We start from the raw sequence: 23,749 nt of genomic DNA on the forward strand, positions 1-23,749 counted from the left end.
ACACTAATGTATGATGGAAACACACATTTTTACCAGTAGAGGATCCACAGACTCAGTGTGCTCCTTAAATGTTTGCTCTGAAGAATGTGTTTGTTTAGGGTGTAGGCTTTCACTTAGGCAGACTACTGTTTGCTGATTTTAAAGGCTTAACTATTAGACAGATGCCATTTAAAATGTCCTTAATACTTGTAGTTTATTCATATGGATGCATTGTGATGGAATGACAGTCTATCAAACTGCATGTAATGCAGTAAAACAAACAGTATACAGCTGCTGCAGACAGTACAGTGTGTACTGCACTGTGTTTGTTCGCCTGAGAAGTGACATTACTTGTACCTAGACCTGGGTGTCACTAAAAATTTAATCTATGAGGATATTTTTTGCATTAATAAATAAGTCATAGTCTATTTAATCTTCTAGGATAGAGTAATGCAGTCACACTCACAGAGGAGCAGTAGTCTACCTGCTGCACTGCAGATATCACCTGCCTGCCTCAAAGAAAAGTAAAGGTGGGTGCATTATAAACACAAGAATTGATGTCATTTTAGTGATCATGTGAATGAGGATATTGCCAGTTCAGCATAAGTGTATCTGCCATTAATTTTGTTTGTTTGAATTTGCCTTGATGCAAGCATGTAGACTCTATTTCTGGCTTTAATGTGAAGCTTGACTGCTGGAAGAGGTCACTGTGGGGTGATAAAAATACATCTCTCTAGGAGAAACTGCAGGGTCACGCATGTTTAAATCTACTATTATAACCGTAAAAGATTGATGCAAGGTTTTTAAATTTTACTGAAGTGTATGAGGTGGGTTTGTAATAAAAGCTGGAGTGCCTAATCTGACTTTATATTTAGTTTTACATGACGGAATTCCTCCGTAAGCCTTACAATTTTTCCGATAGATAGCCTACTCTCAGACAATCCTAAATTACTTATCAGGCTACTATAGAGGAGCATTGTAAAGAGTGTGTCACAGCCCAGCCCCCTCCCCCGCCTCCCTCTCTTTGTCCCTCCTCTACAGTCGTCTCTCCATCCAGCCGCGCATCGCATCCTGCTCCAGAGCACCTCCAGGATGATCCGCCGCTGCGCCGACAACCTTCACTTCACTTTCATACTCATTTAACCCTTCCCTCGGACCTCCGCCGGCCGCCCTGTTACACCCATGCTCTGCCCTCCTCCTGAGATGCGATACCACTGCACAGTTTCCCGGAGAATATCTTCATCTTCCGTCGCTCCGCGCTGATAGAGAGCATGCCCGACACGGGGACGGCAGCAGCAGCGGCAGGCGCCGCGGCAGCGGCGGCGGCCAGCAGCGGTGCGTCCACCGCCGGCGACGGCCCCGAGAGCTCCCGGCACCGACACCGAGCGCAGCAGGGAGACGCAGAGAGGCCGGACCCGGGCACTGCCCCGCCGCAAACCTCCTCCGGTGTACTGGGTGAGTCGAGAGCGTCCGTTCGGCTGCGGACGGTGCGGTTTTTGTCGGCAGGTGGATGTTGGAGACGAGACAGCGCCGCACCGTCACACACCTCGCGGCTCCGTTCTTTTGTCTCCACGAGGGCGTCCCAAAAAAGAGCAGCTGATCAGACTGCAGGCCCGTAAATAATGGCTCTGACTGGTGCTGCATATTCACACAGCAGCAGCTCCTCAGTCACTCACGCTGTGTCCTCTGTTCAGGAAAATGGCCACATTTGGTTCATCCTATTAGTTTTGACCTTATTGTCGGGTATTGTGTCGCCTCCAGCCCACCTCCTGTCGTCAGATTATTCACGGTATTCCTCTGGGCTCTCCTGCTGTAGTTTATTTCTCAGTATCTTTAAGGGCTGCTAACAAACTGTGATTGGCCGTAAGGTGTTTTTATAGAATGGGTATCCCTTCACCTCTTTATTATCTCTATCAGCCATTCTTCTGGTTGACCTGCCAAAGGTGTATTAACTCCAGGATCACACAGGCATATTCAAACTATTGTAGTCTGCTAGAAACAGCCACTTCTTCCCTCTTGTCAGGATCAGTTTGCATGCTATTGGACAGCCTATAGAGCAGGTGCATGTTTTGTCATTTTAATGAGGGTTAAGCCATACAGGCTGTGTGCTCTTGTTTTGTTACAGTATGTGATGTGGTGTGCTTGTCACCTCCTCACATTTAACTTCATTTTAGTTTCCAGTGCTGAAACTGTGATGCTTCTCTTTTTAGAAGAGGTAATCAAAGCAAACATGCTTTCTGTTTACACTCTGTGACACTGATGGTGGATTTGAATACATCATATCACAGTGGTCCCTTTGCAATATTTGCAAGTGAGGCTATTTTTGGAACAGACCACAATATCAGCTTGGTAGGGAGCCTCAGCTGCCGAGCCAGGATTGTTTTCCTGCATGCGGCTGCAGAGACAGCCTCAGTGCGCCCTGCGAGCTCTGCTGCAGAGTGATGCAGTGGAGCAGTGGGCTGTCAGCAGATGAGCGCTCTTTTCCACACTTGGTCGAGGTAACCTGAGCAGGCAGCTGCTGACTGGAAGAGCAGCCTGATGTCATTCTGTTGAGAGGGTAGCACCCAGTGGTGCCACCTCAGATCCTTGAATGGGTTACTGGTGTGTTGGAGGGTCAGCGAAGTGAAGATTTGATCTGTTTTACAGTGACTTCATCAGCTAGACGCAGTACTGGGTCAAAGAGAAAGACCAAACCTGTATGGAGACAAATCACAAAAAATATATTAACATAAGAATTCAATACTTTAACACCCTTGAAAATGATATCTAACATTTAAAGTGCAGGCTTTATTAGTTTTTCTATTGCTGGAAAGCATGTATTTTTTGAGTATCCAAAGGTTTGTAGTACTAAAAACTGACACTGGATGTCTGTTTAGATTAATGAATGTGTCACTTTTGTCTTTGATCAAACATTTTCTGCTTTTTATTTAGACAATTGCTTGTGCAGCTGCTTGTGTTTTTGCCATGTACAATCAGAGAACTTTAGCTTCTTTACCAAAAGGAAGAAATGGATTTTTAGAAAATCATGTTTCCATATCTTAAAATAGGGTACCACTGAAGCATTGTTTGGATCTCAATAGTGCAAACTCAGGTTTGTATTCACATTATTCTGAGAATTTTCAATCATAAACACTATAGTAATCTTTCTGCTTCAGTTTCTGTGACGTAAACAAGCTTGTAAGACTGTGTTCAGTCCATCACTACAAAACTAGAGATTAGAGAATACTGTTTCAACCATAGCTAAAAAAAAACTTTATTACAGTATGCAGCTACATAAAGATGAGTTTACATTCACCACAGACTAGTCTTCCTCTGTGTCCCACAAACACACATTAATAAGTAAATAGTGATAAAAGTGAGGCTCTTCAAAGCCAAATCTGACTCTCGCAACACCTGTAATCATTCATTAAACATTATAATGCAGCTAATAGTAATAATATCAGTACTTAAAATCCTTCTCGAGTCATTGATAAAAGCCCTAAACATATATACATATTTAGAAGTTTTTCCATGAAAATAATCCCTGCATGTCTCAGAATGGCCTACATATAACTCTATATTGTTGCTTCCTCCAGTGTGCAGATCTATGAAGTCCACCTCTTTCTCCATCTATCACTCCCAACTCACTGAAGCTGGAGCACACCAGCTCACCTTTGACTCCAACACTGTGAAAAGTTGTAATATTGGGAGTAATTCAGCCCTTCATGTCCAAAGCAGAAATGGATTCTGAAGAGGAATAATGACACGGAAAGCCTCAAGCTGCAAGCTGAGAGCAGTTGTTCTTTAGTTTAATCATGTTTGTTAACCCTTGAGGTCTCAATATGACTTTTTAAAACTGTCATCAGTACAGTGCAGTTCCAAAGATGAAATGTTCAGTCACTGTGTTGACTGCTTAATATAACAGAACATTCTGCATTTGAAATGTATTAAAGGTTTAGGACGAGGGTCTAATATTTACAGCAGTGGGTGTTTTGCTCCTCCTGCTCTCACTTGACTGCTCATTTCCATGCAAGGGTTATGAGAGGGGTTTGGGGACTTCAGTGGGATTACGGTGATATCACATAACTGTACTCGCACGTGTCAGTGTCAGTCAGCGAGCAGCAGCAGGGCACAGTCACTTCTCCATGCAGCGGAGATTTTGGTTGTAGTCTGGAAGGATTTTCTTCACTGGAGGTTTGGGTGCTCGATTGCCTCCATGCCTCCACCATATTTTTCTAATCCCGCCACTGTAGACGGGAATGACTTTGATCCTCTCAGCCATCTCCCTTTGTAGCTCCAACGCTCACAAGCCAGCGTTTCAAGGATTAATTAAGCACCCGTCATTAGAAAATGCAACGTAAAAGTCTCACCAATTAGTGTGTGTTCCCTCTGAGGCCAGTGTTGATAAGATTCTCTGTAATGGAAATCAGGCCATGTAATTTGTGGTTGCCCAATCAACCAGCACAGTGGTCTCGGATTTAGGACATTTATTTGAAAATACAGTGAGATTCATCCTTACTTTGGGAGAAGATGCAATGTTAATAGGCTGCAGCCAGAGATTTTGTGTCTCCATAGATTCCTGTGTATGTGATCTGGTTTCAACTAACCTCATTTTACTTCAAACAACATTTTTACTTGAATTTGGAACTTTATCTTCAAGTCTGTTTTCACAGTTTTTTATTGTGCGGGTGCAGCTCAGGAAATACCTTCTCTCATCGGCACAGTGTCTAAAATACGGCAGTAATTAAAGCACTGTAGCCTCATAAATGGGTATTTTTCACCCCAGTTCTGACATTAGAACATAATTGCCAATTGCCACAGTCATGGTGTGTGTCATTAAGTAGTTATAGTTTCTCCTTTTTTGCTTCACAATTTTAATAGTTATACTGTTTAAAATATATAAAAGTGAGCCAGTGTTGCATTTAAAGCCCATTTAAAACTATAGTACAAAACCCCTTTTTCACCTCTGTTCTGATCTGAAAGTGTAGGTCTCCTCTGAGACAGTGGTGAGATTTGAAGGGTACACTTTCATCTATGTAAACATGTTTAACTCTTTCTGTGGTGCTTGAAATTAATAAATGCACTTTACAGGCTGCTAAATGTGTGAGGAAAATGTAGTATTAAGCAGGGATCTGCACTCATCCACAGACTCTTGGCCAGGGCACCGCTCTCTCAGCCTCTTAAGCAAGTCGAATACCTCAGCTTTACTTCAGAGAGATTTAGTCAGGTTCAGTGTCACACAGGTTGCTTTAAATACAGCAGTGTGAGGGCAGCGTCAAGAGGAAAACACATCACACTGAACTTCCTAAGAGAAGAGCTGTTTTTCGCAGCAGCAAACAGCCTGAGCCGCTGGTTTGGCGCCCTCCCACAGCTTCACAAATGAAGGGGCTGATGAATGTAATGCAGTTTGATATAATGACAGCAGTGTGTTGTGCCTAATGACTCTGAACTTAATGTCTCTTTCTACATCTGCGTCTTTGCCGCTATCACTGTTAGTCATTGCATGCTTCATAGAGATGCATTTCCTGTTCTCCTTCCCTTCTCGGTTCCTGGAGTAAGTGCTGAGCTGCACATTAGCTGCATTAGCAGTCGAGGAAAGTCGCCTCAGTATGGGGGTGACCTTGCTGCTAGTGATATTGTGGCTTTATTAGCCTCACCTGATAAGTCAGACACACAGCTGACAAGATGCTTTGATGAACCAGCTTCTGATGGGGCAAGACATTTCATGCTGGAATTAAGCAGACCATCAGGCTAACTATAAAATTAAATGGGCAGCCCTTTACTGTGATTGCACTTCATGTTTATTATGCCTTGAAATTGACATCATTACAGTAAAGTTGGTGCTGGTCGAAAGATGCTTACTGCTGGATACACTTTCAGGGATTTCCTGTTGATGGTGTTTGTGTGGCCGGTGCTCATGGCCTATTTGTCGGCACATTGGCTGTATCTGTTCACACTAAATGTCTAAATTCACTTTTCTGTTGCCAGAAACGTAAGATTCACCACCATATGTTGCTCAGAGGATCAAGGATCCGCTGATTTAATACGCCGGATTGGTACCAACATCAATCTGGCTGTATTAGGCTTACGTTCTGGCTGTGATCTCACTGATCCTCATTTATTGCATTTTCTTGATCACTGTCAAAATTCTGTGGCAGTCTTTCAGTCACAGTAGGCTGTCGACTCAACATTTAGTACCACTGCAATCACTCGTGGCATCTTACCTCAAAATAATTACAATAAATTCCAAAATGAGAGGTTTTCTAGATTTCAAATTTGCAGAAAATAGAGGTCTGGTATTTGTATTTGGCTCTTGGCATCAGCATATAATCCAATTCACCTGCAACCTGTGTTTCTTTTTAACCGAGAAACAGTTTTTACGGTGTAGTGCCGATGACATGACCATCGCTGCAGATTTGTGCTCATTTGATGGACAAAAAATGTTTGAGAAAGAACATTTGAGCTAATTCATATGTTGCAGAGTTAGAAGAGGCACGGGTTCTGCTGAATTTACATTTGTTTAATGTCATATCAGTGTGGCCACATCCTTAAATTCAGAGCTCAGCATGAATTTTGTTACCTGGTTCTGGCTGGCTTGTTTGTACAAATGCAGAGATCCGTACTGGGTACTATCAGACCCCTTCAGGAGATGATTCCCTCTGTAATTGTGCATCTGTATAGATAACTATATCCTGAGCCATTAGATGCAGATATCTTTTAGGAAGTTAATTTTGACACGTTCCCTGAGCTGTGATAAACAATCTGTCTTGCTGGTGGTGATTCACTCAGCCTAGATTCTCGACTTTATAGTGGCTTAATCACATCGCCCATAATGCCTCTTTGCTTCCAACCAACTTCTAAATCCTCATTCACGGCCTCTGGAAGTTTACACTTTTCCATTTATAGCCATGAAGATTATCAAACTGTATGCAGAAAGCGATAATGCGCGCTCCACAGCTTAATGCATTTAAAGCGCAGAGAAGTGCTGCTGGTGTTGCCTCGTCTCCTGCCTTTTATGGAAGCAGTGACATGTCGCAGAGACCTTATCGGTGAGTTTAGGCTCCATTCTCTGTGATCAAGCCAGAGCCAGTAACCAGCCTTCTGCTCCGAGAACTGATATTGAATTCATGAAAGATTGAAGTGGATTCGGTCACCCTGTTCTTCATGCTCTGTGACTGTATGTGGACTGGGCCTGGATTTGATTTCCTTTTTTTTTTCCTCCTTCTTCTTCTTCTTCTTTTTTTTAGTTGCTAAGCAAAGCCTGGAGAAATACAATGACCATGGTGAAGAATGCTGTTTTTAGCTTCAGTCGCAGGAATTGCTCCACATTAGCCACTCTGCAGTCTCCAAAAAAAAAAAAAAAGAAGGCTAAAGGGCTGTGAAAGTGTAACACATGAGGGAGGAGAGTTCTATTTCCTGCTGTTCATAACTGGACATATTATCCACATCAGTGTTGGTCAATGAGGAACAAGGGACTTTTAAAGCACAAACTCTGATGTAGGTCTTCATCCTCTCCATCATTTATGTTCTCTTCTCTGCTAATACCCTCTCGTGAATCATTCTGTTTAGCCACTACACTTTATAGATCGTTGGTAGGTCAGTAGACAGACGCATATTAACTGACTGATATACTGGTTGGTCTGTCATAGATAGTATTGTGTATGTTGTCAGATATGTGTTGATATGAACATGTCAATGCAGAAAAAGACACTGAAGGTACTTTTTCCACCAAAGTAACTCCAACTCCAATGTTTACAATTCCCTCAGCACTGTCTGCAGCACATGTAGCCGAGCAGACAGTGGTGCGGAGTCAAGCAGTGTTCTCACAATAGGGTGGTAAATAGATTGTGGAATATGTTGCTGAAAAGTTAATAAACAATGATCAGTTTCCCTATTCAACATGTTAGTTTTGCACTGTATACATACATAATATAGGTAGATTTATTCAAAAAAATGTGTGTCATTTTGGCCACAGAAATATAGTGTCTGTTGGGCTCTAGTAGAGAAATATAATCTATGTACCCTTGCTACCTTCTCTTTATTATATTCTGTAAGGGAACAAATGTCCAAGGTAAATCTTAGTAGAAAGCAGCAGAGTCCGTTTGGTTGCTTGCTTGGGATTCCTCTGATTAAAAGTGTTTACCTCAGGAGTCTTTCCTTTATCACTTTTACATAATTTTCCCCATAATTGCCTGGCATGCCTCTGTGTTTTTATCTCACTTGCCAAGTGTGTAGGGCAGAGGGGGACCTAGTTTAGTGCATATGAGGAACAGAATCAGTGCTCATCAGCCTCTACCCTTTGTCGCATGCTGAAGAGAGAGTAGCTTGTGTGCAGCCCAGTAATGAGGAAAACGACGTTTTCTGCTTGCATATTAGCATAAAGCCCACAGCCGTAGATGACAGATAAGAGCTTGGCTGTGGGTCCTCCCCTGAGATTTCACCTCAGTAAATGTCCTGTTAAAATTTTCTGCTTTCAAGTCCTTTTATTGAAATTTGTTTTCCATGCTCATATACATAATAGATTTCGGAGAATCACTTCTCATACAGTGTTCCTTTTTACGCTTGCCAGAAGCAGCATCTGTCACCAAGACACTGCATTACTTTTGCACTTGTCCTTGATGTCTGTTCTGTAATGACCGAACCGATAACTTTCAAAACAGATGTTGAGCCCAGAGTCAACCATGCCATAGCTGTGAAGCATGTAGTTTTGACGTATTACGTTAAGAATCAATGATGCATCATACCATTTATAACATGAGTATGTGTTTAAAGTCATGGAATCAATGTGCAATGTAAAATTTATGTGTATAATAACTTTACATATACAGACAGTCTAATTAAATTTACTGCTCTGATGGAATCGTATTAAAAGACATATTTTTACATTTTAGGTAATGTAAAAGTTTGACCTTACTGTGATAAGTGAAATAAGGGATTTTGCCAAAAGACTTCAGAAGTCTGGTATGATTCAGATTTGCCCTTTTGTTTTTCTTCTTCTTCTGCTTAATGAGGTAGTTTTTTTTAAAATCACAGAATCACATGGAATATTTTGTCAGCTTCTTCTAGCTCTTCATTGAAGCCATTTGATGTTTACATTGAATTAAATATTTCAAGCCAAGACAGTATGATGTTATAGCTGCAGAATTCTGTCTGCTGGAGATAGATGCTTTGATGTCATAATTTTATTCACACTTTCTTGTAATTTAGCCTGACATATTGGAAGCTTTGGGACTTCTACTGGAAAGCTTGTCTGTACATCGTGTCCTGACTGACCCTGTGGTGGGGTTGAACAAGCTGGGGCATAATTAGTGAAATGTGTAATGAAGGAGTTTGTGCTCTACTCCTTTTTGCTTGCATTTGTTGTTTCTTGTCCGAGAGGCCCACTCCCCAAAAATAATTTGAATGTGGTGATAGTCTGTCCACAGCAAACCGAGAACATTGTGTTCCAGCACATGTATTTGAACAGCGTCTATGTTGACGGATGAAAGCTTACGACTGTGAAGCTTTTATTGAACTTCCTTCCTCTCCCTCTGTTTTCTCCTCTCTTCTTGCCTTCCTGCTTACTGTTCAGGTCACATCGCCACATAGAAAAGAACATATACTCTATGTGTCCTCTGCAGCTATGTGACTGTTTGCTTGCAGTGCATCGTTTTGTCATATGGTCAGAAAAATCATGATTCTGGTGCTGTCATATGCCTGCTGCAGGTTTGACTCCAGCTTATTTCCCTTGGCAAAGTGCTATGAGACGGCTGTGATTGTGCGGTGTTTCTGATGATGCCTGAAAAAAATTGTCTGTCAAGGAAAATAAACTGCGTCGCCACCAGTATTTGCATTTGTGAGAGAAATAACTCTGTTTTTTCTGCTTTCTCCTGATCAGTGTTTATTGAAGCAGAAGAGTTAACCGCCTGAGGTTTGCATGAAGGTCCTTGAATGTGAGCGGACTGCCTTATTAAAATGAGTAGGATTCACCAGCTCAAAGATGCTTTGACTTTGATATATTGCAAAATTACTGGCTCCTGCCGCCTTGGATTAACCAGTGATAATAGATCTCGGTTAAAACACTAGTTCACACTTGTGTTGCTGTGCTCAAAAATATTTTTTTGACCTTCCTCACATTCCTCTGTCAAAACTGTGGAGCTGAATGAATCAGGATGAACTGCTGCATGGATTTTCTTTGTGCTCCCTTTTGAAAAGCGCATGAAATCAAAGCTGACTAAGTCATTAATGATATCTTCCTCTACTTGTCATTGAGTGGGAAAGGAAATGGGAGGAATGGTGTAGTAATGTACAATAATCACTGGTTCCTCTGGGGTATTGATCTGACTCGGAGCCTCCTTCCCATCTTTCCTGTCCAGGAATAGAACATCGTACCATCATACAGATCAGTTAGTCCGAGAGCCATCAGACTGACTGACTCACTGCTGCAGTATCTTCTCTTGAAATTCACTTTTCTATTATCCTCCTCGATTGCTGTAATGCCCAGCATAATTTCTGATGCGAGCAGAAATGCCCGGTTTCCTTGACGTTTGCTGGAAGGCCTCACTGCTCTAGAGTGCCTAATTATCTAATGATTATAATGATTAGAATTATGAATGACCTCTTGAGACACAGGCACAAACTGGATCCCCTCAATTTTGATGAAAGCAATCTCGTTTCTATATTTACTGCAATAATTCAATTAACCTTCAGTAAATTGTTGTGAGCACTAACTTTCCTAGACGGAGGACTGAGTCTCACTGAGAATGCAAGCTAGATGTAGAGTTTTGTACAGTCAGTCAGATGCACAGTAACAGTCCTACATTAGGCACTAATGCACTCTGTTAAAGCTTCTTAAAAATGTATGAGTCTGTTTTCTCTGAATGCTTGAGTTGTTAGGTCCTCCATATGTCTCTATGTGGCCTGAATGAGAAATATGATGGCTACCAACCAGAGCTGTCTGTATTTAAGATGATTATTGTTTGATAACGCTGCCGATCATTGGTTAGCAAAATATGACAGGCTATTAATGAGCCTGAGAGAAAGCATGCTAAAGGTTTGTTCATGTGACTCAATTTTGTGTTTCTGTTGTGCTTTCATTAGAGTGTGCTTTGAATGAATTTGACTAAAACTATCAAACATTTTATCGAACAGTTTTGTTCTTGCTGTTGATGAAGTGTGTATTGGTGGCATATATTGCTATTGTTTTATAGCTGAGGTCTAAAATTAGCTGCAGCCAGCAGCCGATTTGCTTCGTGTAAAGACTGAAAACATGCAGAAACGCCAAGCGCAGATCTTACCAAGAGTAACAAAATCCACCTACCAACACCTCTAAAGCATGTTAATACATTGTATCTTGCATAAGAGAGACAGGGTGTCTGTTTTCTGTCTTTATGCCATGTAAACATAAGCAGCAGCTGGCTCCTGCGTCTTGTTAAACTGACTAATATGAATGTGATGTTAGTTTTTTCATCCAACTCTTGGCAGGAAAGAAAATTGTTGAACTGTTTCTTGAAGACTCTGCTATCCATCATCAGTTTAATCTTTTCTCCAGGTATCGAGCCATGCTTTTTAAGAACTATCCAACCTGTTATCCAAGAAAAATGCAGTGATGCTGTGGTGACCCTCAACATGATCCATACAACAGAGAAATGACCAATTGCATGTTTTCGCATTGTTGTCTAGAGTAATCCATGTCCCTTTGTTTTGTGTGTTCATCAGAAAACCCTTCCTCCACATTGGCAGTTACCCACTGCTCAACAAGGAGGTCTGTTTGCTCCACAAAGGCCGCTATTCACTAGACTACATCATCACCACTCGCTTATTCATAATTCGTAATACCCCCCTTGACAGTGTTCAATTCAGTCAGTTAGATAACCAGTCTGTGGTTGTCTGGAGGAGTACTCTGCACATACTGGGCATGAAAGGAATTTAACACTGGCTTCTGTTGATGATTGTTACCTGACTGAATCGTGCACAGTTTTGTTTTCCTCATTTAACCCTGGCTTTTTAACACGTACAACAGCTCAGTCCCTGCGCTGCTTTGCTCTGTCGCTGCAGTAGCGCTCTCAAGCTAACCAGCTATCCTAAAATGAACCAGCGATTAGCCTACTTGGCAGAAAGAAAGAGAGAGTGGGAAATGAGGGAGGCAGATTTAGTGAGACTAAGTGGGGAGCACAGACAAAAAGCGATGTTAAGGAAAGGAAGAAGATGGGATGAGGAAAAGTGATCCCTCAACTATTCTGCTGTGTGGGCACTGTGGCTCTTTTCTTCCTACATGCTCTTGCCTCGTCCTGCTCTTGGCTCTCAGCCACTGGCAGCTCCAGTGTCACATGCAATCTTTGTTATTTTGAAGTCAAGGACGAGTCCCTATCATCCTCCCTACGACTGTTAATGAGGAAACCAGAGTTCTGACATCCACAAGCATTGACATCTTCATCCTATTTATCACAAAGGTGAAACAGACAATTCACTTCTCTTTGCCATAGATAGGAAATCCTGATCTCAACTACACTCAAGAAAAATATAAACGCAACACTTTTGTTTTTGCTCCCATTTTTTAATGAGATGAACTCAAAGATCTAAAACTTTTTCCACATACACAATATCACCATTTCTCTCAAATATTGTTCACAAATCTGTTTAAGGCCCCGTCCACACGAAGACAAAACGAGGTCTAAACGCATAAGTTTAGTGCCGAATCTGCATATCATCCACACGAAGACGCCGTTGTGGGGGTCTGTAAACGATCATTTTTGAAACCAGGTTCCAGAGTGGAAAGATTTTGAAACGCCGTATACGCAGCTCCGTGTTTACTGGCTATCCGCTACTTTTCAGATGCGCTTGCGTCATAGTTTCGTATCTTCATTGACACACATGCGCAGTTTCATAACTTCATTGACACGCATGCGCCACATGCGGCAACGACAACAACAATGGCGACGTACAGTGTAGCAAATGTGCTGATGAAGCTAGTGACCCTACTATCTCTGTTGCAGCAAAATCTCCTTCTTCTCAATCACCACCGAGTTGAACAAACAATTATCGAGGACACATTACGGCACTTTAAGTTTACACCTCAGCTTGGTCTCTGTTTGCAACTTTTGCCGCAAGTGCGCATGCCCACTGTTTTTTCTTCTGTTTGCGCGTTTTTACGTCATATCCTTACAGCGCCCCTAGAGGTCTGGCATGTGTTTTACAGCGTTTCCATGCGTATCGAGTGCATTCATGTAGACGCACACATTTTATGAGACGCCTTCGTCTTTATGGCGATCATTTTGGAACTGTTAAGCGTTTTGTCTTTGTGTGGATGGGGCCTCAATCTGTAATTGTGAGCAGTTCTCCTTTGCGGAGATAATCCATCCCACCTCACAGGTGTGCCATATCAAGATGCTGATTAGACACCATGATTAGTGCACAGGTGTGCCTTAGACTGCCCATAATAAAAGGCCATTCTGAAAGGTGCAGTTTTGTGACTATCTAGTGACATACAAATTTAGGACTAATTTCAAAATGGTGCAGCAACACCCCCAAGGAATATCTGGTCATTTCACCTGGAATGACCCTGTGACTAAATGATCATGAGATATGGCTGCTTCTGGTACCTACGGAGTAAATTATAATAACTTTGGTAACCTTTTGACTTGTCATCTAGCGACCAGCCTCATCAGATCAAATTGAATTTTCTAGATATTTTGGTTCATAACCAAATGCATGCCAAATGAGTAACATCGCTACCAGTCTCGGGTGTCATTTGTGTTTCTAATATGTTCACTTAACATAAATAAAACCATAATCACAAATAAACCATCTTGAGTGGAAAAATTGTTCAACAGCTACAATATCTTACATTTGGTGAAAAGAACTGCAGAGGTGTTGACGTACCTCTGGCAACAGGACTGCCAAACCTCCTTTAGCTGGCAGCTTTATCTGTTTACAACCCAACATGGACATTCATTTTCCAAAAAGAGCTAAAAACTCTTCATCTTGTACTGTATCTGGTTCCACAGACAAATATGTAAGGCAGCAAAAGAACCCGATTAAGGATATTTATCATTATTTGTGATTGCAAGCCAGAACAATGGGAGGATTTCCTGTTCTTCCTGTTCTATCAATATTCTGTCAGTGCAGCATTAGTGCTAATTAGCATCTGTGAGGATGCTAACAGATGACTCGGATAGTGATCATTATACCTGCTAAATACCAGCATGTAGCATTGTCACTGTGAGATTGTTGTCACACGGACGTTGGGATTTAACTCGACGCGCTGCTGCAGGTATGGATGTAGTTTTGTTTCTGTCTTTACCTGTGGAGGTCAAGTTACTGTAATTTATACAGCACATATAAAACAACAGATAAAGAGCTTTCCAACTAAGCCATAACAGTTTCCATAGTACAGTTAAGTCCCTACGTTATTATTACCTGACTAATTTCTATGTCAAAGTTGGGGAGTCTCAGGCATTTATTAGCTCCCACACATCACATGGCTGCTGTGAATGACTGAATCTGTCTGATGATAGATGTCTGGACTGTGTTATAAGTACACACGTGGACAAAATTGTTGGTACCCCTCAGTTAAAGAAGGAAAAACCCACAATTCTCACTGAAATCACTTGAAACTCACAAAAGTAACAATAAATAAAAATTTATTGAAAATTAAATAATCAAAACAGCCATTACTTTTGAATTGTTGATTAACATAATTATTTAAAAAACAAACTAATGAAACAGGCCTGGACAAAAATGATGGTACCTCTATAAAAGATTGAAAACTATTTGACCAGAGTGACATGATTAACTCAGGTGTGTCATTTAATTGACATCACAGGTGTTTCCAAACTCATAATCAGTCAGTCTGCCTATTTAAAGGGAGACAAGTAGTCACCCTGCTGTTTGGTGAAAAGGTGTGTACCACACTGAACATGGACAACAGAAAGCGAAGGAGAGAATTGTCCCAGGACATCCGAAAAAAAATTATAGACAAACATCTTAAAGGTAAAGGCTATAAGACCATCTCTAAACAGCTTGAAGTTCCTGTGACAACAGTGGCTCATATTATTCAGAAGTTCAAGACCCACGGGACAGTAGCCAACCTCCCTGGACGTGGCCGCAAGAGGAAAATTGATGACAAATTGAAGAGACGGATCGTTGGAATTGTATCCAAAGAGCCCAGAGCAACCTCCAAAGAAATTAAATGTGAACTCCAAGGCCAAGGTACATCAGTGTCAGATCGCACCATTCGTCGTTGTTTGAGCCAAAGTGGACTTCATGGGAGACGACCAAGGAGGACACCACTGCTGAAAAAAACTCATAAAAAAGTGAGACTGGAATTTGCAAAAATGCATGTTGACAAGCCACAAAGCTTCTGGGAGAATGTCCTTTGGACAGATGAGACCAAACTGGAGCTTTTTGGTAAGGCACATCAACTCTATGTTCATAGACTCAAAAACCAAGCATACGAAGAAAAGAACACTGTCCCTACGGTGAAACATGGAGGAGGCTCAGTAATGTTTTGGGGCTGCTTTGCTGCATCTGGCACAGGGTGTCTTGAAAGTGTGCAAGGTACGATGAAATCTGAAGACTATCAAGGCATTCTGGAGAGAAATGTGCTGCCTAGTGTCAGAAAGCTTGGTCTCAGTCGCAGGTCATGGGTCTTCCAACAGGACAACCATCCAAAACACACAGCCAAAAACACCCAAGAATGGCTGAGAGAAAAGCGTTGGACTATTCTAAAGTGGCCTTCTATGAGCCCAGATCTGAATCCCATTGAACATATGTGGAAGGAGCTGAAACATGCCATTTGGAGAAGACACCCATCAAACCTGAGACAACTGGAGCTGTTTGCTCATGAGGAGTGGGCCAAAATACCTGTTGACAGCTGCAGAACGCTCATTGACAAATACAGAAATCGTTTAATTGCAGTGATTGCCTCAAAAGGTTGTGCAACAAAATATTAAGTTATGGGTACCATCATTTTTGTCCAGCCCTATTTCATTAGTTTGTTTTTTTAAATAATTATGTTAATCAACAATTCAAAAGTGATGGCTGATTTTGATTATTTAATTTTCAATAAATTTTTATTTATTGTTACTTTTGTGAGTTTCAAGTGATTTCAGTGAGAATTGTGGGTTTTTCCTTCTTTAACTGAGGGGTACCAACAATTTTGTCCACGTGTGTACCTGATAAGTGCAATGAGGAGTGCACATATCTATAAAAAGAGGAGGCTATACAAGTACTACACAAATGTATGGCAGACGTAAGAGAGACAGCTCCTCAGCATAAGACGTAGCTGTCCAACTGCTTCTACAGAATAAATGATGCAGTGATATTTACATTCTGAACAGAGAAACTGGAGCGTCCATCTTTAAACAGATGAACAGAGGAGCGAGTCTAGGATGCCACTTATCATGTACTTATAACACAGTTCTTAGATCCCTTCCTTCACTACTGATGCACTTCAGATGACTCTAATATTATTTATTATGCATTTACCTGACTATTTTAGGTAATACGGTTACCCCCTACAATATAATTTATTACCAGACTATTGTTAAATTGTGGTTAAAGCCTTTCATTATTATTTATGATGCACATTTTCCAGACTATCTTCACTACTAAGTCGCTCAATATATTTATAATGTAATTTGGGTTTTTTTGGATTCCTAAGTTACACTCAAGCTCTCCTGTCATTTTTCTAATTGATGAAATGTCATGCAAAGACTATCTTAAATGATCTTCTTGATTAATTTGCAGCACTCCTGATTGCAGCCTTAATGCAGTATAGTTTTGAAATCTACAGGAAACTGGTTTTGATAACAGATACAGAGTTGATGTTAAACCTGCTGGCTGTCACTTGTCTTTGAAGACCTTCACTGATGAAACATGAGTTGGTGTAATGCTTCACCTAATCGCAAAAATTAGGCCTTCAGCAGAAAACATGCCATGTTAGTACTGGAGCAGCTCGCTGTGTTGAACCATGTTTATTCGTATCGCTATCAAGTATCCCCCCTCTCCTTTCCCTCTGCCTAGTTTGAAGACATCTATGTACACAATGATGACAAATACCTCTTGAGACAGCCTGCCGGAGAAGGGAGGCAGGAGAGCTGAGAGATAAAAAGAAAGCATGGAGAGAAGAAGACTGATAGATTGTGCCCAGAGGGGGCTGAGAGAGAGGATTTGGATGAGAGAAAGAGACAGGGATGGTAGCAGCTAAAAGATATAAAGAGGAGAGAGAGGCTGAGAGGGCCACGGTATAGAAGAGAGGAGCAGGCTGAGGTGGAAGAAAGCGAAGAGAGACAGGAGGAGAGCTCTGCTGCAGTGGGAAGAGAGGCTTTCATATCCTCTAAAACACATCTGTGTGTGCACCTGTCAGTGAAAAGAAGGATGCAGTGTGGAACTGGGAGATTGTTTGCATTGGGCAATTTTGTATCTTGTGTAAATGTATGCAGGCTGTGTGTCTTGCTTTGGGAGGGTACAGTTAGGTGGCCGATGTGATGAGCAGAGAAGTGAGTCAGTGTTTGAAAATTGGAGAAAGCAGGAGGGAAGAAGAAAAGGGACAGATAAGAGGAGAAAGGTTTGCGGTTCTTTCCTGAAGACGTGCAGAACTCAAAGCATGGTTCACTTAATCTACACAGGTGGAATGGTCAAACGTTTGATTTATTTCAAACGTGTGAGCTTCATGATTTGATGTGATGACTCAGTGTACAATTGTTGCACCCGTTTATATGTATGTATGCAGCTGTGTTCGCCCTTCATGTCTGCTTTTTTGAGGAGTGTGTTTGAGTTTGAAAGGATGCTGCCTATCAGTGGTGGGTCCGGTGCGGCTGCGTTTCTTGTCTGGACAGGATGGCGACATACAGAGTCAGGGACGGAGATGATTCTAATTAAGGAAATTGTTGGGTGTTTGAACCTGATTAGGCTCTCTGTCCCACTTACTGATGTAATCGTTCTAATAGGGTCATTTGTTTCATTCACACACTCAGGAGATGTGATAATGGAAATGTTTTCTGCCTTTCTTGTTGTTTGCTATCCTCCTTCTGTGTCTGTTGGGAGTTCTGTCAGTCTGTCTTCTTTTTATTGCATTATGTCCGTGTCACTTTCTCTCTCTATTAGAGTGACTAAAGAAGAGGAAACTTCAAATTGATATGCTGCTGAGAAGATCCGCTCCAGCAAAAGAAATGCACCCTGTTGTCAATCATTTTGTAGCAAAAGGCCTCTTTTTCAAGAGGTGCATTTGAAAGTGTGAATCCTCAGCATCACGTCAGTGCAGTAAATTGGCTCTGCAGCCCTCATAGTGAGAACGAAGGAACAATTTCTCTTCTAAATGCCAGCAGTATAAATGCATCAAGAGGATTCTGTTGACAGATGGCCGAGAAATATTTGTGTTTTACCTTTAAGGTGAACACAAGTTAGAGTAAAATCCATTCTACATTTTCTGCTTTGGTATTGTCAAATGTGAATCCTTTTCCTTTTGTTTCACTTTAATACCGTCAGTACAGCAACTGAATATGGTTCTCTCAGGTAATGTGATCACCTGATCACACCCGTAATAATAGACCATCTGTGGTGACTCAGCAAAAAGTTTGTCTCATGATTGGATGCTTGCTTTAACAAATAAGGAACCTTAATGTCCAGCCTAAATCCATACCGTATAATAACAGGGTTTCTCATATGTATAATGTTTCCTGAAAACTGCATTCATATAAAACTTTTTAATATATCCATCTATTCTCTATACACCACTTTATCCTCACTAGCGGGGGGGCTGGAGTCTATCCCAGCTGACTCGGGCGAAGGCAGGGGACATCCTGGACAGGTCACCAGTCTGTCGCAGGGCTACATATACAGACAAACAATCCCACTCACATTCACACCTATGGGCAATTTAGAGTCATCAGTTAACCTCAGCATATTTTTGGACTGTGGAAGGAAGCTGGAGTGCCCGGAGAAAACCCTCGCATGCACAGGGAGAACATGTAAACTCCATGCAGAAAGATCCAAGAAAAGCCGGGACGCGAACCAGGGATCTTCTTGCTGCAAGGTGAAAGTGCTAACCACTATTCCACTGTGTAGCCCCCTTTTTAATATATCATTATACTATATGTTATATGTAATATACTGACTTTACTGTCACTGGTAATGTGTGGGTTGTTCAAGGTCCACCCTGCAAAAAAAATCCTCTTTTCTGTAGAAAGTAATGAGTCGGATATCTAAAGCTAAGCTACAACACAAGCTTATTTATAATAAGTCAGATGTTATGTGCAACTTGATGCTTGTTTTTTCATCAACTTGTTAAGAAAGCTTATTAAGGCCTTTTATTTCCGTGCTGTCCCCACCCAAACCATGACCCAACCATCACTACTGTGTTCTAATGCTACATTGTGTTAGCTAATGGTGTAGAAAGGCTAACTGATGATTAGAAAATCCTTGTGCATTTATGTTAGCACATGGATAAAAGTGTGAGTTTTCATGAAAACATGAAATTGCCTGGGTGACCCCAAACTTTTGAATGGCAGTGTATATGATAAAGTAAAGAAAGTTAAAGAATGCATCAATTATCTGGTGATGCTTCGGCATAAATGCAGTCAGATTTTCACATTCAAATTAACAAACAGCAATAATTGAGTTGAGGAACCACAAAACATCTGAATGTGCTCCCTAAAGTCAGACCATCTACTTTCCTCGTGGAGAAATATACAGCTTAGTGTTATCCACGCAGGTTATATATATATATATATATATATATATATATATATATATATATATATATATATTACTATGTTGACAGTCTGTCATGACTCTGGGATAGGTCTGCATAAAATATACAATTTTATCACCTCAAAGCACCTCATGCATTGAGTTATTTAAGTTATCTAATGAAAGTTCTTATAGTTTTTGAATTACAGTACAAAATGCAGAAAAAATTAATACCTCAATGTCATATTTTTCCCAAAACCATCTGGCATTGAGGTCAGAGCAATCGTCCCTTTATTGTTAATTAGCTGGATCATGGCTTCAACTAAATCTTGAACACCGATTGGTCACTTATGGATATATAAGCAATTATACATGGTGATGAGACCATTCAGCTTATTGTAAAATCACTATGATCTTTTGGTGTCATCATCACTGTTTAGTCTTCACATTGAAGCCAGCACACTCACAAGTGATGGAATATATGTCAAGAGAGAGAAGAGAACAACCAACAAATTAATCCTCAACCTGAGTTCAAAGAATTACATTCGCTGGCTGAGGATTAACAGGATTACTTTAGCCTGATAACGCATGTTAGCCAGGATTAGTTAAGCTTCTTTTGAAGAGTAGCGTCCTGATTAACATCACCATAATATGTATTCTTTCAACACAACCCGAACTTTTGTCTCGGCTTAAAGATGGAGCATATATCTTAATAACTAAAGAACATAAAAGTGAAATAACCTCCAATTGACAGAGTAAAACCTTCACAGTTGACCCAGTGCTGCTTCAGTTACAAAGACCAGCCAAACAGACTCCCACAGCCACTGAAGACTTTAAATGCATCATCAAGTCTTTCTTTAAGTGTCTGTGACCTTCATTTTAGTACCTCGCTTTGAGTTTTATAACTGACTTACACCCTATTAATCCCATACTTTATATATTTCAGGCTCACACACACATAGACAAATACCCATGCGGACGCACACTTCACACAGACATAAACATCCCACAGAAATGCTTCAGAGAGCGACTCAGATCACAGAAAGACATTCTGCCTGTTACGCCTGCCTGGCTGCTGTCTGATAAGCGTTAGCCCTGGAACAGTCATCTCACCGTGAAGGCCGTGAGTAATGCAGGCTTTATCTGTATCGCTGCTAGTCCTGGGGTAACGTACTCTACAGCGACCTGGTTTCTGCTACAGGGCCAAAGGCGCTTTAAAGCTCAGAAAGGATCTTGTAACAAAAATGACATTTGGGGTCTTTTTCCTATGTAGTTGCAAATACAGTCTATACAGATATTTAATTTACTGTCATGTAAAAAATGCATAAAACCGTCTGGAAGTTGTCAGCACTTCAAACTACATCAAATCATTTTTTAAGGCGGTAAAATGTGTGATGTTCATTGCACATTTAATGCATAAATAACCTATGAGATAAAACAAATGAGTTAAAAAGGATTGGAAATAATAGGCCGCAACTCACAAGTAATACAATGAGACACAAACCATATTTCATATCTAGACATGTACTACTTCTTCTCTGGAAATGTGAAGGTAACTGGTTCTTGTCATATTGAGCACCTCGCTAACTTGCGGAAAACTTGCGATGGCAATCCTCCATGGTCGGACCTGGTGACATTTCTGTGTCACTTCTTACATGGCAGAAGCCTGAACTGTACCATCACATTAAGAAACAGGCAGGAACGAGGAACAAGGTTAGAGGTGTGTGAAGCTACTTTGGGAAGGTTTTATCCACATTTGTTTACGAAAATTGGTTTAAAAATATTACAGAACCTTAAAAACAGAGGTTGCTGCCAAAATCAAAAAAGCACCTTTCTCTCCCACTTTTCCCTGTAAGTTCATGTCTATTACAAGCTAAAATGTCCATAAAGATTAAACAGAAACTAGCCACTCATTTTAATGATCCCAGCATTATTAGCAGCTAAAGTTCAGTTTGTTGCTTCCAGCTGTTTGTAGGAGTCTTTCCTCTGTAGTAGGCTAATGTTGGAACAAAGTGGTGATCACAAAGCAGCAAATGAATGCTGCCTCAATAATAAACCTAAGTGGGACGGATCTTGTGACTTTCACTGACTGCTGAATTATCGTGCATTTCTCATTTGTTAAAAAAATCATAAAGGGCCAGAGTGTAAATTTTAGTGGCGTCTTGTGCCAAGGTTGCACATTAGAATCCACTAAATATCCCTCAGTTTTCTAGTGTTGATGAGACCCTAATGTGGCTGCTAATGCAATATCAAAATGCAAAATGCCCTCTCTTGAGTGTTAAGTTTGTCCATTCAGGGCTACAGCAGAAATATGGCGGTGTAACATTGCGGACTCCATGAATAAGGACCCACCCCCAATGTGGATATGAAGTTCTCATTGTAAGCTAATTGAAACACAATTTGGAGTCACAGGTAATTATACACTAATGAAACCACAGTAATAATACCTATTCTGTTTCTACTAATAGATGCCAAATAATCCACACTAGTCCTTTAATGATGCTGTCATCGGTATGTACATTGATGCTAATGTGTCCTATGATGCTATTGTTGCATCATGCTCAGATGTATAAAATAACGAGCAACAAAACAACCATGTGAACTTAAAATTGGTTGCTTTTTGCTTCTGCTGCTCCCAAAAATTAAATGTTCCTCATGCACATTACATTTGATCATCTTGTTGGTTGCTAATGTTTTAATAATTATTACCCCTAAAAGATTGTTTGGTAAGCACTCTATTACCTGCTGAGCTACTCATCTTCTCAGATGTGCTGCTTCATAGAAACTTTTCTTGGAAACTGAGGGAGATGCTGTTTACATCATGCCAAAACAGACTTATATGTGCAGACGCAAACCTGCCAGACAGGCTTCATCTGTGTATTAAAGCCTCAATAAGTGATCTATGCATCGCTCTTTATGCTCAATGAAGCAACACACACAAAAATGCATGCTAACCATCTGAACACATACTCAATATGGCGGCGTATACATTTAAGCTGTGTGAAAGTGCTGAAACCAATCTGCTGCCTGTTCCAGGAGTGTGTGTGTGTTTCCCTCAGCGATGAATACAGGACTCATTAGAATTGCTGCCATGTCGCTGCTCTGCCTGCAGCATTTCAGCTAAAGCACAGCGGAGCAGCCAGTCACATTTCAGCACCGAGGAGAACCACTCAACATTAAAAAGTCCAAAATACCTTGCTCTGTTTCCTGTTCAGCCTGTTGCGATGTTTGAAAATGTACTTCAGAGAGGAAAAGCAGCATGGAATAAGATAAAGTTGTCACAACCTCTTTGTAAGTACTTGAGAGATTCTTTAAATAGTAATGCCATCTCCAAGTGAAATCTTCTGTTGATCCAAGTTAAGTTTTGATCTATCTTGACAAAAGATACCATCTTCAGCCAAATTTATTTTCATTTTAAGAAAACGTAGACGGATCTTGAGATTTAGCAGGTCATTTTTTTGCTTTTCTGTTGACATTCTCTGACTGATTGCTCTCATTCATCTTTGACTCACTATATTTATAAAGAAGGTTTTGACTGTTTTCTAGAGGAGACATAATAAGCCAGAGTAAAGAAAAATATTAAAATGACAGATAAAATGCAGAATAACACAGCAGAATTAGAACAAAACAAGGATAATTAGGTAACAGTAAAGCTTAATTAAATTAAAACCAAGGTTAATTAAGTTAGGTTGAGATGAACACAATAAACTGAGCAATAAATCACCATCTATGTTCTTTAATTGACGGCGCCACAAACACAACACTGACATTGTCACATAAGAACATTGTTTTAGGGATTGTGTCAGCACTCCTAAAACAATTTTACACATATAAAAAGCAACATCAGCTGTCATGTGGTTCTGTGTTTCTGGCCGTTATTCACTACTTGCTTAATCTCTGTTTTGGTCTCTGCAAACTCCTGAGGAAAATATCTGCCTCCTCGTTTATTAAGCCATGATAATTCTCTTTTGCAGACGTACTCATGCACAACTGCAGACACCACATAAGTGTAGGTGTTGTTATTGTGCTCTTCTCTAGTCCGCTGTCTCACACATGTGCATTAGATTAGAGTCTACATACACTACCGTTCAAAAAATTTGGAGTCACTTAGAAACGTCCT

At 40.8% G+C, this 23,749-nt stretch overlaps 1 protein-coding gene across 1 annotated transcript in view; it reads left to right on the top strand.

Annotated features, from left to right (window-relative positions):
• Positions 1–994: 994 nt before the first annotated feature.
• The window catches only part of ano8b (anoctamin 8b), a 45,960-nt gene continuing 23,205 nt past the window's right edge, over positions 995–23,749 (top strand). The window contains 1 exon segment of the mRNA XM_051946912.1: positions 995–1,434. Within this exon segment, the coding sequence (XP_051802872.1) occupies positions 1,251–1,434 (184 nt within the window). The 5' untranslated portion in view covers positions 995–1,250.

The sequence above is a fragment of the Acanthochromis polyacanthus genome, chromosome 4 (genome assembly GCF_021347895.1).
Source record: "Acanthochromis polyacanthus isolate Apoly-LR-REF ecotype Palm Island chromosome 4, KAUST_Apoly_ChrSc, whole genome shotgun sequence".
Taxonomy (NCBI): domain Eukaryota; kingdom Metazoa; phylum Chordata; class Actinopteri; family Pomacentridae; genus Acanthochromis; species Acanthochromis polyacanthus.